Source organism: Gadus chalcogrammus, chromosome 3 (assembly GCF_026213295.1).
Source record: "Gadus chalcogrammus isolate NIFS_2021 chromosome 3, NIFS_Gcha_1.0, whole genome shotgun sequence".
NCBI classification, from domain to species: Eukaryota; Metazoa; Chordata; class Actinopteri; order Gadiformes; family Gadidae; genus Gadus; species Gadus chalcogrammus.
In genome coordinates, this window is record NC_079414.1 from 15,038,170 (window position 1) to 15,052,606 (window position 14,437).

A 14,437-nucleotide genomic window follows, 5' to 3' on the forward strand; every position below is an offset into this window, starting at 1 on the left:
ATATGAATATGTATATATTAATATATATGTATGATATCTATATCTCTAAATATTAATATAAATATCTATATATTCATATACATTAATATCTATCTATATTAATATATATATTCATGTATATATATTGATATATATATTCATATTATATACCGTTCTGAAGCCTTGCTCTGTAACTCCCCATTGATTCCAGAGTCTGTTGGAGATCAGCTGACAGTCTCTCCTATCCCCTCTGGGCCACTGCCTCAGAACAGCACACCTGTGACCCTGAGAGACCTGGGACGAGGGACTCCTGTCAGTTCACACCTGAAGGGGAATATTCCTGGACCTTGTATTCCACAAATTCTTACAGCACTCTTTTAAGAGATATGTTATCAGCACACTGCAGGACAACGCTGCACTCCTCCTGCACCCCGCAATAATCTGTTCTTTGGCTGATGGATTCAAATGAAGGACAAAAGCTCTTGTGGACGACTTTATCCACTTGCTGTTTTTCCATTGTTTGGTTGAGCGTATGTGTGTGTTTCTTTGCTGCATGTTTGTTGTGTTTGTTTGGTGTAGTTTTGTGCATGCATGTTTTTTTGCTGTGTGTATATACGTTTTTTTTTGGTTGAATATATGTGTATATGGGTCACACACGCATGCACGCATGCAAGCACACACACACACACACACACACACACACACACACACACACCTACACACCTGTGTTCAGGCACGGCTGTCACTTTTTGATTCTGCAGGTGAAGAAGTGCGACGGAGCATATTTAAATCCCTCGCCATGGCAACAGGCAGGGTGATTAGGGGCGAAGCGGCGGCAGCACTCGGGGGTTGTGATGATAGAAATTAAGGCAACTCTGGACTGTTGCCATGGAGACGCAATAGACTGAGGGGTGAAAGTCCATCCAAAACACACCTTAAAGCTATTTCACACATTTGACAAGAGCAGCAAAGGGAGGGAGTGGGGGAGAAGGGGGGTGGGTGGCTCCACTGCGAATAATCACCAGACCTGCCAAGATGTGTGTGATCATAGTTCAAAACACTCACCATATGATTGTGTGTGGAGAGGATGTGTTTGTGATTGTTTGTGTGTGTGTGTGTGTGTGTGTGTCTCTGTGTGTGTGTGAGAGAGAGAGAGAGAGAGAGAGAGAGAGAGAGAGAGAGAGAGAGAGAGATTGCCTTGGTGTGGAACTCTTTCTTCGGCTTTTCAATCGTTTTTTGCTATTTTATGATATGGGCCCCCCCCTTAAAGGCACACACACATACACACATCACACCACACACACACACACACACACGTTGCAACATACACTAACACACACACATACCATAAATCCATTGAAGACCTCTTCTGGAAGCTTCTAATCTAAACGCTGAAAGAAACGTGTTCTCACGCCAAAGCTGTTATTTAATTGTATTTATTTATTTAATTCAACCATGTTGTTTGTCCACTCGCATTTGTTGCAATGTATACACTGCACGCTTTTATTTGTGACATAATTACTCCATGTCTAATCCGTTGGAGGCATCTGCATCATATGGCTCGTAGGAGACAATACAGCTTGTGTACCAGCAAGCAGACCCTAAAGAGTTTGAGGTGGCCAGCTTCTTGTCTGCATGCCTTTACAGGACAACATGCTTATGGTTTGTGGACACGGTGCAGATGGTTTCACATGGATTGCACTGCTAACACACACACACGCACACCACAGCAACACCAACGAGCATAGTGTGCGTGTTGTTTTGAAAGCTAATTGGTTGTTCATTAGTGGCCACTTCTTGTTGATCTCCAATTTGGTGGTGGTGGTGGTGGGGGGGGGGTCAATCAGAAACCCCACGTTGTGAATGTGAGGTCCAGGGTGCCCTCCATGGGGTGTGATGATGCCGTGTGTGATTTTCTATGCGTCAGTTTTCTTGAGATGGTTATCGTTCAAATTCAAGTGTGGTTTCCACAAGGTGAGAGTGTGGTCAATGTTACCAATGCAGCGAATCTAATCCACTCTGTCATCGCTACGGAAGGTTATCAGGGATCCCGCTAGCGGTCTTTAAACTAGCCATACCATGTCAGTTAGCTGGCTCTACACACGTCTTTCAACACTCATAAGAAATATAATATAAGAAAACCTATAAGAAATGGGAAGTGATAATACAATTCTCACAATTAGTTCTGTAGCTCTCTATAGGCTGTCCAATATGTATCTGTGTTTGTGTGTGTCTGTATGTGTGTGGGCGAGCCTTGCATCGTTCTAGAGATCATTGCTTGTTATTTGGTTTCATTTGGTCGAATAATAACTAGTGTAATAATAATACATTGATATATGGATTGCTGTTGGCATCTAAAATCCGGCTGCGTTTGTGTGTGTGTTTGAGAGAAAAAGGCACAGTAAAAGCAGTGGGAATTAAAGCAGTGATTACATCTTGAGTTTCTGATTGTGCGAATCGGCCTTTAGCATCAGTGCACGTGCATTTTTAAAGTCACCCACCCTGTACAGGTGTACAAAACAAGCTTATAGAAATGAAACAGTCATAAAGCCTCAAGAAAAACGTTAAACACTTCACACAAAGGACAAAGAACACTTCTACAGATATATGATGCATTTCCCCACACTGCCACTAGTTCCACACGCAGAAGCTAGTTACCCATCATACTTTACATTTGAGGATATCCCACCAATCTTTACCCATGTAACATATATGTAACGTGCAGCAACTGTGTATATTTTGGAACTCTGTTTTTTCATATCTAACATTGAAATACTCACTCTTGCATTGTGGCAATGCATTTTAAACATGTTGGACTGTATTTGTGATTAAAGGTTGTGTGTATTAGTGATTATCCACTGGATAAAACCGGGGCATCCCCCATACATGCATAACAGTGAACAGAGCATGGCCACGAGCAGAAAGTCTGGGGGGCTAGGGTGTCTGATTTAGCCCGGTCAAAAGGTCCGTGTCCGCAGTGTACCTGAAAGCCTCCTGGAGCCAGAGGCCCCCTAGCCCCCTACCTGCTACTTAATGACATGTATCTGAATCCACTGTAAGTCCACTTAGTAGTCAACAGTACAGCACAGTGAGTAAAGCATAGCGACATGCAGCACAGTAAATTCCAGTCGTATTTTACAGACACAGACAAGACATTCCTATTAGGCACCTTATTCACATAGAGTCAGTGTTAGTCTAGCGTCGTCTTTTTCTCTTTTTACATTTCTGTTAATAAATACACAAAGACACAACATCCAAGTGACATCAATAAACAAGTGAGACTGTGGGCTCACTAGGCTCTGTAATAGTGTCTGAAAGCTGGTTTGCCGGTAAACCAAACCATCTTAACAGGCTTAACACAGGGTAAACCATTTGACTTGAAAGTGAGATTCGTTTTGTTTTTCTCTTTCTGGTAAGATGGCTACACTTCCTGACAAAAGGCTTTACAATAAGTACTGTGGGTGTTCTCAAGTTATCCTAAAAAGGTTTAAAGGATTGATTACATTTTTGATCTTTTATTTTTTTGCTTAGGTCTCCTCTTGCTCCTTCTAATCGGGTCTGGAACAAAGCTTCCTGTAGAAGTGTTCTGACAAACTGAGCTTTACAACACAGCCTGATCTAAATCCGCCTACTTGTATTTGACATAACAAGCTATGCTATTAAATGTCTAAGCACATGTTGAAACAATCCAACGCGTGCCACAGATGCATCTGAAATGCATGAGGCAAACCTGACCTTGGCAGAAAACAAACCAGTACAAAAACATATGTAATGTTTCTTTCTAAACATCAGTATGTATGAGGTGCAACTTATTTAGGCAACTGGTTTAGGTATTTAGGTCCCGGGAGGCTATATGCCACCTTTTTTAAAAGCATAAGCAAATAGCTTTGTTTAAATTGATGTAGCTTGTGACAAGGCATTATATTTTCAGAACTAATTGGTTCAAATGTTCAAGAATGTTGTGTTTTTGCATTATTTGTTGCTAATAAGCAGTACTCAAACATTGAGTTCAGTTCGACCTCCTAGTTTTTTGGTTCCAGCTACACTTAGCTTAGTTTGCCAGAACACGTGGAGAAGTATGGTTCAGGGTTTAGACCAGGACCAGAGCTAGGAGACCCGGGAAGGGGAACATGGACGTGGACTGTACTCTGAGAGAAAGACCAGCCTGAGACACCCACAACAGCAAGGTCCCAGTAACGAAGAGTGGTTTCATTCACTTTGTGATACAAGAAGTGTTTTCAGGCAGAGTGAGGCTTTCTTTAGGCCTGAGTGCACATGTATGAGACATTTCACATCGCAAGTCAAACCGTTAACTGCCACTGACTTTAAAACATTTTTAAAACACTTTAAAGTACTTGAAAACACGGCACTGACGTCAGCAGAATCCCAAGTTATAGATATATGATGGAGCACAATTTAGAGATTTGAAAGTTCCTGTGCATATAAACAGACTTCCTTAGGATTCGCAGCCAAGCAAGCTACTGCTACCACTGCTTACTATCAAGTGTGCAGTCCTCATACAAGGTCTGGAGCTTTGATAATATGTCCAGATGTCCCTAGGGTTAAAACATGTGGGGAAGCAGAAAATATAAAAAATAAAATAAGTAGAAGTATTTCGCCCTAAAAATGGGGAGCAAAAGTTGGAGCTGAAAGGTCAGGAACTGCTGCTCTAGTCCCCAGCCCCACCTCCACCTGCCCTAGCCCCGCCCCCTAGCCCCGCCCCCCCCAGCTCCTGACGAGCCAATGACGACTCTGGGTCAGCTGCAGCTGGCACAGCATGTGAATGGCACAGAGAAGGACAAATCAAACTGATCCTTGACCAGCTTGTGTCACTGTGGCACTGAGTGTTGAGAAATAGAAATACTGCATGATATTAGAGGCAAATACAACCAATCTAACATGAACCAAAGCACCGTGTCTCGGGGTGATTGGTTGTAACAAGGCTGTTGATCGTGCTTGTTGAAGCATGACCCATGGAGGTTGGTTTTCAGAGTACCCCAAGCAAGATATGGATTGCTGCCTGCATGAGTCATGCAACGGATTGGAGAATAACATCGGCCTACGGCGATACTGTCCGTGTCAAACTTCAGGTCAAGGAACTCTTGAGTTGTCCAGTCGAAATGAACCTCAGACCAGAGAGAGCACCCAGGTGTCATCAGCAGCAGAAAAACGGAAGGTGAGTTTGGCTGCAGGGGATCAAGACCGTCTGGTCCCTAGCGGACCAGACGGTCCTGTCTTGTTTAGTAATAAACAACACACAGCTCTTAAAAAACAGAAGATAACCACAGACAAAGGGGATGGAGGGATCCTAACCCAGGGGCATGTTGGGTAGTGGATGGTTATTTGGCCAGGGCACGGGCCTTGGCAGCGACACCCTGCGCCCGCTGTAGCGCCCCCTGGCTTGTCTCCCGCCGCACCAGCTGGTTGGACTCAAACAGGCCCTCCTGACAGCCGCCGCCGGCACCGCGACCGCCGTCAACAAACGTCAGCACCCCTGCAGCGAGGAAGACACATTCACTTTTAGGGACGGAGGTATTTCTAGGTTGATTTTGTTGTATTTTTTTAATCAAACAACCAGAAATACGTTTTTTTTTCTCCTGTTGTCTATTAGAAGTGGCAGCCAAGCAGGCTTTGGTTTGTGGATCAATCGATGGATCCGGCACAGGAAGAGCTTTGGAGATTTTTCAACTATGCCCAGGAAGGGTGTGTGGAGGGACGTTTTGATCGGTCAGATCATCATCATCCTCTCATTTCGTCACTTCTGTTTCCCTGCTGCTCCATCACTGCTATTGCTCATGTCTTCCAGACAGAGCCGGTTCAGACCTCCATGGGGCCCTAGGCAAAATTCTGCCAAGGGGCCCTCCTAACTGAACCCCCAAAATGTTCAACCGTCGCACCTGACACCCAGTGCTTCCACTCATCCCCCCTTTAAATATATTGCATATCGCCACCTGTTGGTCCAACTCAGAATAAATACAGACCAAATCAGAACAAATCAAATCGAACTTTAATGTGTTAACAAACAATTATAGAGTCTTAAATGTTGGGCATGTAAACATTTTAATGTTTTGAATTACCATTAAAAGTGTCCCTTCCTGCACTTCCTGGATGCAAAATCATCAATTATGTCATCGTAAGATATTTGCTTCCCCACATCATGGTTGATGCTCATGATGGCCAAACCACTCAGTCGTTCCTGGGACATGGAAGATCTCAGATAGCTTTTTATCAACTTCAACTTGCTGAAGCTCCTCTCAGCTGAGGCAACTGTCACAGGCAGGGTGACAGCAACTCTGAGGGCTATCCAAAGGTTAGGATAGATTTCCTCCAGATTTTTCTCACAAAGGAAAGAAAGCAGCTTCAAGGCAGTCATATTACCTGATGGTAGGTCAGGTAAAGTCTTGATTTCGTTTGCCAGATCCACTCCACTGATGTCACAGTCTTGGTTGAAGAAGAGTTTTCTCGAGTTGCCTACACTGGCCCTTCAAGGAGTCACTGGACATCTGACATGCAGTGTTGAAGTTCAGCACTACTCCATATTTAGTCTTCACCTGGTTCAGAGTTTCGAATCGTTCATCAATGGATGCTATTGTAGAGTCAACCACAATGTTGAAGAAGTTGACTTCAAGATTCTGCAGTGCATCAGCCACTGGCTCATCAGGTGCTTCGTAGCTGAAATGCCTCTTGCTGGTTCTCAGCCTCTTGTCCTTCAAAACAGCTTCTACATTCATTTCCTCACAAATGCTTCTGGCTGTTGTCTGGGCATCTGAGAATCCAGTGTCCTGGTAGAGAGTGAGAGAGGCTTTTGCATTTGAGATCAACTGCACAGCTATGTCAAGCTGCATTGAAGCAGATTGGAGGAGCTTGTTCAGTGTATTTGTTCTTGACAGTATCTCACACCACACTACACAGCAAATCAAGAAGTGGTAAGAACCAACTTCCTCTGCAAGTGACTGTGCCTCCACTTTGGCCACGGGATCATTAATCTTCTGTCTGGCTTCCAGTAAGGCTCCTCGAATCTCAGAGGCCTGATACCTGACTGCATGGACACTTTGGAGCCTGCTCTCCCATCTTGTGTCACTCCATGACTTCACTGTTATGTTCACGTATTGTTTCAAGATATTCCATCTTTGTGTGCCAGCAGAAAAAAAGGTGAACAGCTTTTGTACATAGCCAAAAAAACCAACCGCATCTCTGGAAGATTTGGCAGCATCTGCAATGACGAGGTTTAATGTGTGTGCACCACATGGGACAAACACAGCTCTCGGATTATTTTGCAACAGTCTGGCTTGTACTCCTTGGTGTCTACCTTTCATATTGGCCCCATTGTCGTAGGCTTGCCCTCTGCAATCGTCAAATGGAATTTTCAGATCAGTCAGCTTATCCAAGATGACTGTAGACAAATTTAAGCCAGTTGTAGCCTCAACATTAACAAAGCCGAGGAAGTGCTCCTTTATCTCTGGCTGTCACTTTAAAGCCACGCTTCTGAGGATAATGGACATCTGCTCCTGGTGACTAATGTCAGGTGTACAGTCTAAGATAATGGAGAAGTATTTGGAGTCTCTCACTTGAGTCACAAAAGTTGTGAGATTCCTGTCACTCACAAGCTGTATCAGCTCATTCTGTATGTCCTTACTAAGGTAATGAGCATGTGTATCCCCATCTTTAATTCTGCTGACATGATTTTCCAAAACAGGGTCAAATTTAGCTAATAATTCAACCTCTTTTAGAAAATTTCCATTATCTGGTTGGAAGAGCTTATCTGATGAACCTCTGAATGCGAGGTTTCTTTCAGCCAGAGACTGTGTGATGCTTATGAGGCGTGTAAGGACATCTCGCTATCTCTTTCTTTCAGCCTCCAAAGCTGTCATTTCTATGTGGTCAAGAGTTTTTCCACGACTTAAGCGCAGATCAAATTCTCTCCCCTTAATCATGTTGCTTTTGTGTTCGGAACTACCCTCATGCTACTTCAGAATTGCGTTGATATTGGACCAGTCATTCACACCTTCTCCTATGATTTTGTGCTTTTGTGTGGAAAACAGTTTACAGCAATAACAAAATGCAGCGTTGTTTTTGACTGAGTAAGAAAGCCAGCTCCTGGGAATCGTTTCACCATTTGACAGCCGTCTCTGTAGCAATCCTGGATGGAACCCTCTGGACTTGTCTTTTGGGTAAGAAAAATCCACTCCTGGCTTGAATGGACCTCTACGCACTAGCTCAGTCCGCATACTGTCCGTTAAGACAGGAGGCCAGTCTGCTGGATCATTAGGTGGAGCAGCTGCTTTAGGGTCTGATGCTTGCTGTGTGGTTGTAACTGAGGCTGAGGCCTGTTCTTCCCCTGTGCTTTTGCTTGTGCCTGTGTCTGTGCCTGAGCCTGAGCCTGAGCCTGTGCCTGTGCCTGTGCCTGTGCCTGTGCTTGTGCCTGCACTGGATGGCTCATCTGTGTCTGTTCTATGGGAAGCTGGCTTTGTCCCTCCACTGGCTGACTGGCTGGAGTCTGTGCTGCTTCTAAGAAATGTAAGCATAGCACCTGTAAAATATGGATAAGCCGACTATTAATTCAGCTCCATCAAATCGGCTGCACTTGTTTTACTTTCATATACTTCAAATATAGGTGAATGTTTATATACTGTAATTATTTAATTATTATTATATGGCAACGACAGTTCCAACATTCTGGAGCAAAAACACTGAGAGAAAAAACACAAAGACCTAAAAATCTTTAAAAGGCAGCCTATTTACAATCAACAGTTAATTTACCAGCTCCCATGCTAACATGAAAACACACACATTGGTTGTAACTTTCAAATCTTCAATGGTCCAGTGAAAATATGCCAAGGTTCTCAGAAGAAGCAACTATTTGTTATAGAAAGACTACAAACTCTGAATCACTTGTGTTGGAATTAAAACCATTTTATTTAGCAGATCCATATTGTCCGTTTTCTGTTGAAGTGGTTGCTAGGCAAACAAATTGAGTCGTGAGAAGACTTGAGCTTAACAAAACGACATGTTTTCGATTTACAATGAACGTGTCTTTATAAAATGAAAGGAGAGTAAAATGCCATAATAAACAACGTACTAACCTCGAAACATCAAACCAATACTTCAAGCAACAGTTTGATATTTCTCGGTATGATCTCACTCTATTAATAAGTGTTAATTATTTAGCACCATTGTCATAATATTTCACGAGTTTTACTTATTCACCAAGAATAAATCGTATCTGTGTCTATATTTGCCTGTGGGCTATCCAAGCAAACAAACTTCAATCTTAGTCAATATGTATCCATTACTTTCCATTTTGTTAAGTGCAGTTGTAACTATACAAGGCTACAACTAAAATTATAGAAGCTAGCAAGACGCACACAGAGACCGGGGATCCCCAAGGGCTCACCGCCCTGTAGGTCTAACACGGACTGTCCCTCCCTCTCTCCCACCAGGAGAGGAGAGTTAAAGGCTTTACCTGACTGCTGCTCCCGCAGTTCATTTTCAAGTTCCTTCCTCTTCCTTTTTTCATTCCCCGAGGGATAGCTCCGCTTCATCTTTCTACACTGATGATACAATGATGCGCATGGGTAGCTATCTGACGTCCGCGACGGACAGTTACGTTGTCAGTTTTTTTTTTTTTTTCCCACGGGGCCTCTATTATAAATAATACATTTCCGGGGCCCTACGCAACGTGCGTAGTGTGCGTATTGAAAGAACCGGTACTGCTTCCAGAACATGGTGAAGATGAACAGTTTTGGATCCCAATTATTCTACAGTTATACAGCCTTTGGTGCTGTAACTTCTGTTTTTTAAAGCTCAGTCATCCTGCTTTGGCTACTTTGAACTGGAAGAGTAAATTGTTCAGTTAAAATGTAAAATAAATAAATAAATAATAATAATAATAATAACAACAAAGAATATGATCGAATAAATAACATCCTTGAGAAGTGGCAGCGAGGCAAACAGTGCTTCAACCGCGCATAACGCACATGTTTTAAGGAGAAATGCTTCGCCAGATGAATGGAGAGGGTAGCATCCGCAGAACGGAACATCTCTGTCAAAAGAGGACGAGGACATCTTTGTGCCGTTAATGTGTTTTTTAGCACTTGGAGTACAGCACCCAAACAATTTGTGTTCTTCAGAGAGCACAATGTTGAGTGCTGCCTTGGCCTTTCATCACAGCAATGACAACTCTGAAATAAACATCCTAGTTCTCTTAAGCACCAGTAAAGCGACATTTTTTGTGTTTTTGGCTTTGAAGTCGTAGTCAATCCAAGTGTTCCCTGCAACAGAAATGTTCTTATTTCTCCTCGGTTTGAGTGTTAGCTTGGGGGCAGGTCTGTGGTGTCACCGTGTTCGCTAGCACAGGGAAAGTAAAAGCGGACTTAAAACACTGGTGGTTATCATAATGCTTATTTTTTATATGATTTGTCCAGAACGGGGGATATAATTTGCCTTCATGACTGGAAGATGCGTTATTTACAGTGGGAAAAAAACATAATAATTAGACTAATATGTCTGTATTTTTCTAAATTAAATGGTATATTTTCTGTTGAGACAGTTGTCCTGCGCAAGCTGTACCGCTCCCCGCTCCTCCCTCGTCCCCCCATACATCTACTAAACAAAGATTGTGTTGATTACCTCGGGAGAATCTCATATAACTAGGGAGCTCAACACCTTCCAGCACAGAGAGATAATTACTGCTTTTTCCCTTTTTAAGTATAATCATTAGGAGTGAAGCAAAAGTGATGTCCACCACTTCTTTGGCCTGAAAGGCCAACAGCAAGGCCCCCCTCCCCACCACACACACCACCGTCTGATTTATCTAATTAGCACCTCTTTATCGCAGACGGAGGACCACTGAGACACTCGGTCTGCAGCAGAGCGACATCAAGCTCAAGCCGTGAAAGAGTCTGATTAAACGAAGAAAAAAAACTAGGAACATTTATGCGCCATCTGATTTCATTTTTCAATATGTGCAATTGAAGAAAAAATATTATAATGGCAAATCTAGTATATTAAGACAAGAAATCAGCAATTACATGATGGCATAATTGAAAGAAAAATTGCTTAACATGAAGGCTAATATATGTATAAAAAAGCAATAAAGTGAATCAATAACAGAATGTTTCTATATATACCTTCACAGCCCAGCCTAATGACAAGGTGCTATTACCTAAACCAATATCGATGCTTTAAAGTAGTACATTTTGAATGATGTGTACAGTTACGGGGAACGCATGCAGTGTTTAATGTAAACGGAAAGATCATGTGTTGAAGATTCACCGTATCCGTCGATGCAGCCGTTCTTAAACTCTCCTTCAAACTTCATCCCGTCGAAGCGACAGAAGACACCGCTACCTTGAAACTTCCCCTGGACAAATTCCCCCTCGTACCTGTAAGTACCGAAGCACACATCAAGACTATTTTACACTTGCGAGGAGCAGAGTACGTATAGTAGTATTATAATCTTTTCCGTTAGATAGCAGCTTTCAGGAAAATAGAAATGGAAAGAAAAAGCACAGAAGTGATACAAATAAATCGATTGAAATTGAACAATGAAACAACAAATTAAATACAATAATATGCATATCAACAAAACCGATTATCATTCATCAGCATTATCTTTGTACTTCTAAGTATAAAACAATTATAAAATCAAACACCAAAGCAGAAAAATAAATATTCTTTGTTTAATCGATTTTTTAAGACCAAAATAAAAGTACTGATCAAAAATATTATATAATATATATTGGGATATTATGTCCTCCAACTAAATGCAAACAAAAGCGTGTCTTCAGAAATCTAGGCGTCTAATTTAATGTCCCACTTACATTCAAAGTCAACCTACTCAAATATTTTCTGTATAATGTTTATAATGTCTTGTTCTAGTCTTTAACGTCTTGTCTTGCACATTTCAATGTAAAATGCACAATACCTTCTTTTTTTATCCTTATATGTTTTTATTGTGATTATGAATGTGAGGTTTATAAACCACTTTTCTCACTTGTATCTTTAAAACACTTCATACATGTCTTGAACAGTGCTATCTAAATAAAGGATACATTTTCAGGTAAATAAGGAATATCATTGTGAAAATATTATTGGGTTAACCCTAAAATATTTCTGTGACTATTTTGGTAGTCTGAAAGCGCTTTGAAACCTGTAATTCACTCCACTCATCAAACAGCTAAGTACTAATTGGTTTACTGCCGCCAGGGAAACTTAACCTGGCAGAACATCAGTACCAGGAAATGGACAAGTCAGGTCGTCCACCACAGCAAGAATCTAGAAATTCCATTTCCTGCAGAAAATGCTGTCGGTTAATTGCACACTCTAACAAGGCTCAATGGGAGTCAACGAAAAGAAACATAAATATGCTCAAATTGTCCTCATCCTCATCCTCATCCTCATCCGCTTATCCGGGGTCGGGTCGCGGGGGGAGCAGCTCAAGCAGGGGGCCCCAGACTTCCCTTTCCCGGGCCACATTGACCAGCTCTGACGGGGGGATCCCGAGGCGTTCCCAGGCCAGTGTTGAGATATAATCTCTCCACCTAGTCCTGGGTCTTCCCCGAGGTCTCCTCCCCACTGGACGTGCCTGAAACACCTCCCAAGGAAGGCGCCCAGTGGGCATCCTTACCAGATGCCCGAACCACCTCAGCTGACTCCTTTCTAAGTAAAGGAGCAGCGGCTCTAATCCGAGTTCCTCACGGATGGCTGAGCTTCTCACCCTATCCCTAACGCCCCGTGCCCACTACCTCCGTCAGTTGTCCGTTGCCCATTGACTTTCAATGGGGACGGTCGCGCAATGCATTGTGGATCCGTCAGTTGACTTGGAGCGTTCGCCACCGTCAAAAAGTTGAAAAATGTTCAACTTTTGACGGTGGCGACGGCAGCGACGGATCCGTCATCCAATCAGATCGCGTATGCAAATGTAAGCACTGTGACGCGACTCGGGCTCTGACGATACTGGAAAGGGGGATAGCGGGTCTTCTTGCCTCGCAACAAGCAGGAAGAAGCGGGAAGAACCCGGCGAAGCGATTTGATTGGGTGACGGTTGCCTCTGCAAAGACTACTCCCCCATCCGTCAGCCACGCCTTCCCACGTCCGTTGACTGACGGTGCAGTGGGCACGAGGCGTAAGGGAGACGCCAGCCACCCTTCTGAGAAAACTCATCTCGGCCGCTTGTACCCGCGATCTCGTCCTTTCGGTCATCACCCAGCCCTCATGACCATAGGTGAGGATAGGAACGAAGATCGACCGGTAGATCGAGAGCTTTGCCTTGCGGCTCAGCTCAAATTGTGTTAAACTAAATGGTATAAAATAGAACAAAAATCGGTCTCTATAAAGAACAAAGATCTAAATGTGATAATTTGTTAAATGTCTGAACAGAGTTTGAAGACTGTTGGAAGAGACAGTAGGAAGACCAGTAGTTGAGTGATGGCTAACACACCCCTAAATAATATCCAAGACATAATAATAAATATAGCTTCAGATTCTGCGAGAAAAACACTTGTCTTTATAGTGATTAGCCTTCTGCTATTTTGTCACATTTCTCTATGAGTTCTGTGGGGAACAAACTCTTGTTAATTGCATGGCTTGAAATATATATGAATTTAAAAGTATATCATATCAAAATAAAATGCGTGGTTTCACTAAAGTAATTTCTCTTTGGTCAATAACAAGTTCTACAGTGCTTTCTTCAGCTTTACTTCTTTCCTGTCTTTGTCTGCTGCCATAGCTTTCTTTCACATTTCTGTCACATTTTCCCACCTGGATTGTTACAATAAGTACATGAAAGGAGGCATTAAGGAACTTAAATTCAATTTATATTCTGTACATTTAAAGAGCGACAGAGCTGAACAGAGGGAAGCTGTCACTGAGCCCTTATCCTTATTTCATGACGGTAAATGGCCTTTCTCTATAAACGGGGTCAACAGGGGGCTGTGACTGTTTTCCCTGAGGAGGAAGAACAAAAGGAAAGGTCAAAGGTTTGGCAAATAGGGCGTGCGACATTGACCTGGAGTTGTCAGGGAACACCAGCACCCCACATCCGTTGAAGAGGCCGTTCTCGAACTGTCCCGTGTAGCATGTCCCATCGCTGAAGTTCAGCTGGCCCAGGCCATGCCGGAGCCCTGAGGACAACACACGTCAGATTAGTCATGTTTAAAACCAACACGCTCCGCTATTGTTTACTACAGTGGTTCTAAAATGGGGGTACGCGTACCCCTAGGGGTACTTTGGAGGACTTTACGGGCTATTCAGAAATTAAAAAATAAATAATAATAATAACCAAACAATATTTTTTTTCATACTGAGCAAGTTCTAATTCTGAAAGCTATACAATAGAAAATCGAGAAAACGGTGATTGAAATGTCAAAATGTAAAAGAAAAATTGCCCGTGAAGGGGGTACTGCTAAATATGTCATGAACAATTCGTGGTCTTCCACATTAACCCCCTAGTCTGTTG

At 42.8% G+C, this 14,437-nt stretch overlaps 1 protein-coding gene across 2 annotated transcripts in view; it reads right to left on the reverse strand.

Annotated features, from left to right (window-relative positions):
- Nucleotides 1-4,741: 4,741 nt before the first annotated feature.
- LOC130379101 (MORN repeat-containing protein 4-like) overlaps nt 4,742-14,437 on the reverse strand; it is a 13,838-nt gene continuing 4,142 nt past the window's right edge. For both annotated transcript variants that reach the window (XM_056585708.1, XM_056585707.1), the window contains exons 3-5: nt 13,988-14,102; nt 11,254-11,363; nt 4,742-5,473 (exon numbers count right to left, since the gene is read on the reverse strand). In XM_056585708.1, coding sequence (XP_056441683.1) covers nt 5,319-5,473; nt 11,254-11,363; nt 13,988-14,102 — 380 coding nt within the window. In that variant the 3' untranslated portion in view covers nt 4,742-5,318. The remainder of the gene's footprint in view (nt 5,474-11,253; nt 11,364-13,987; nt 14,103-14,437) is intronic.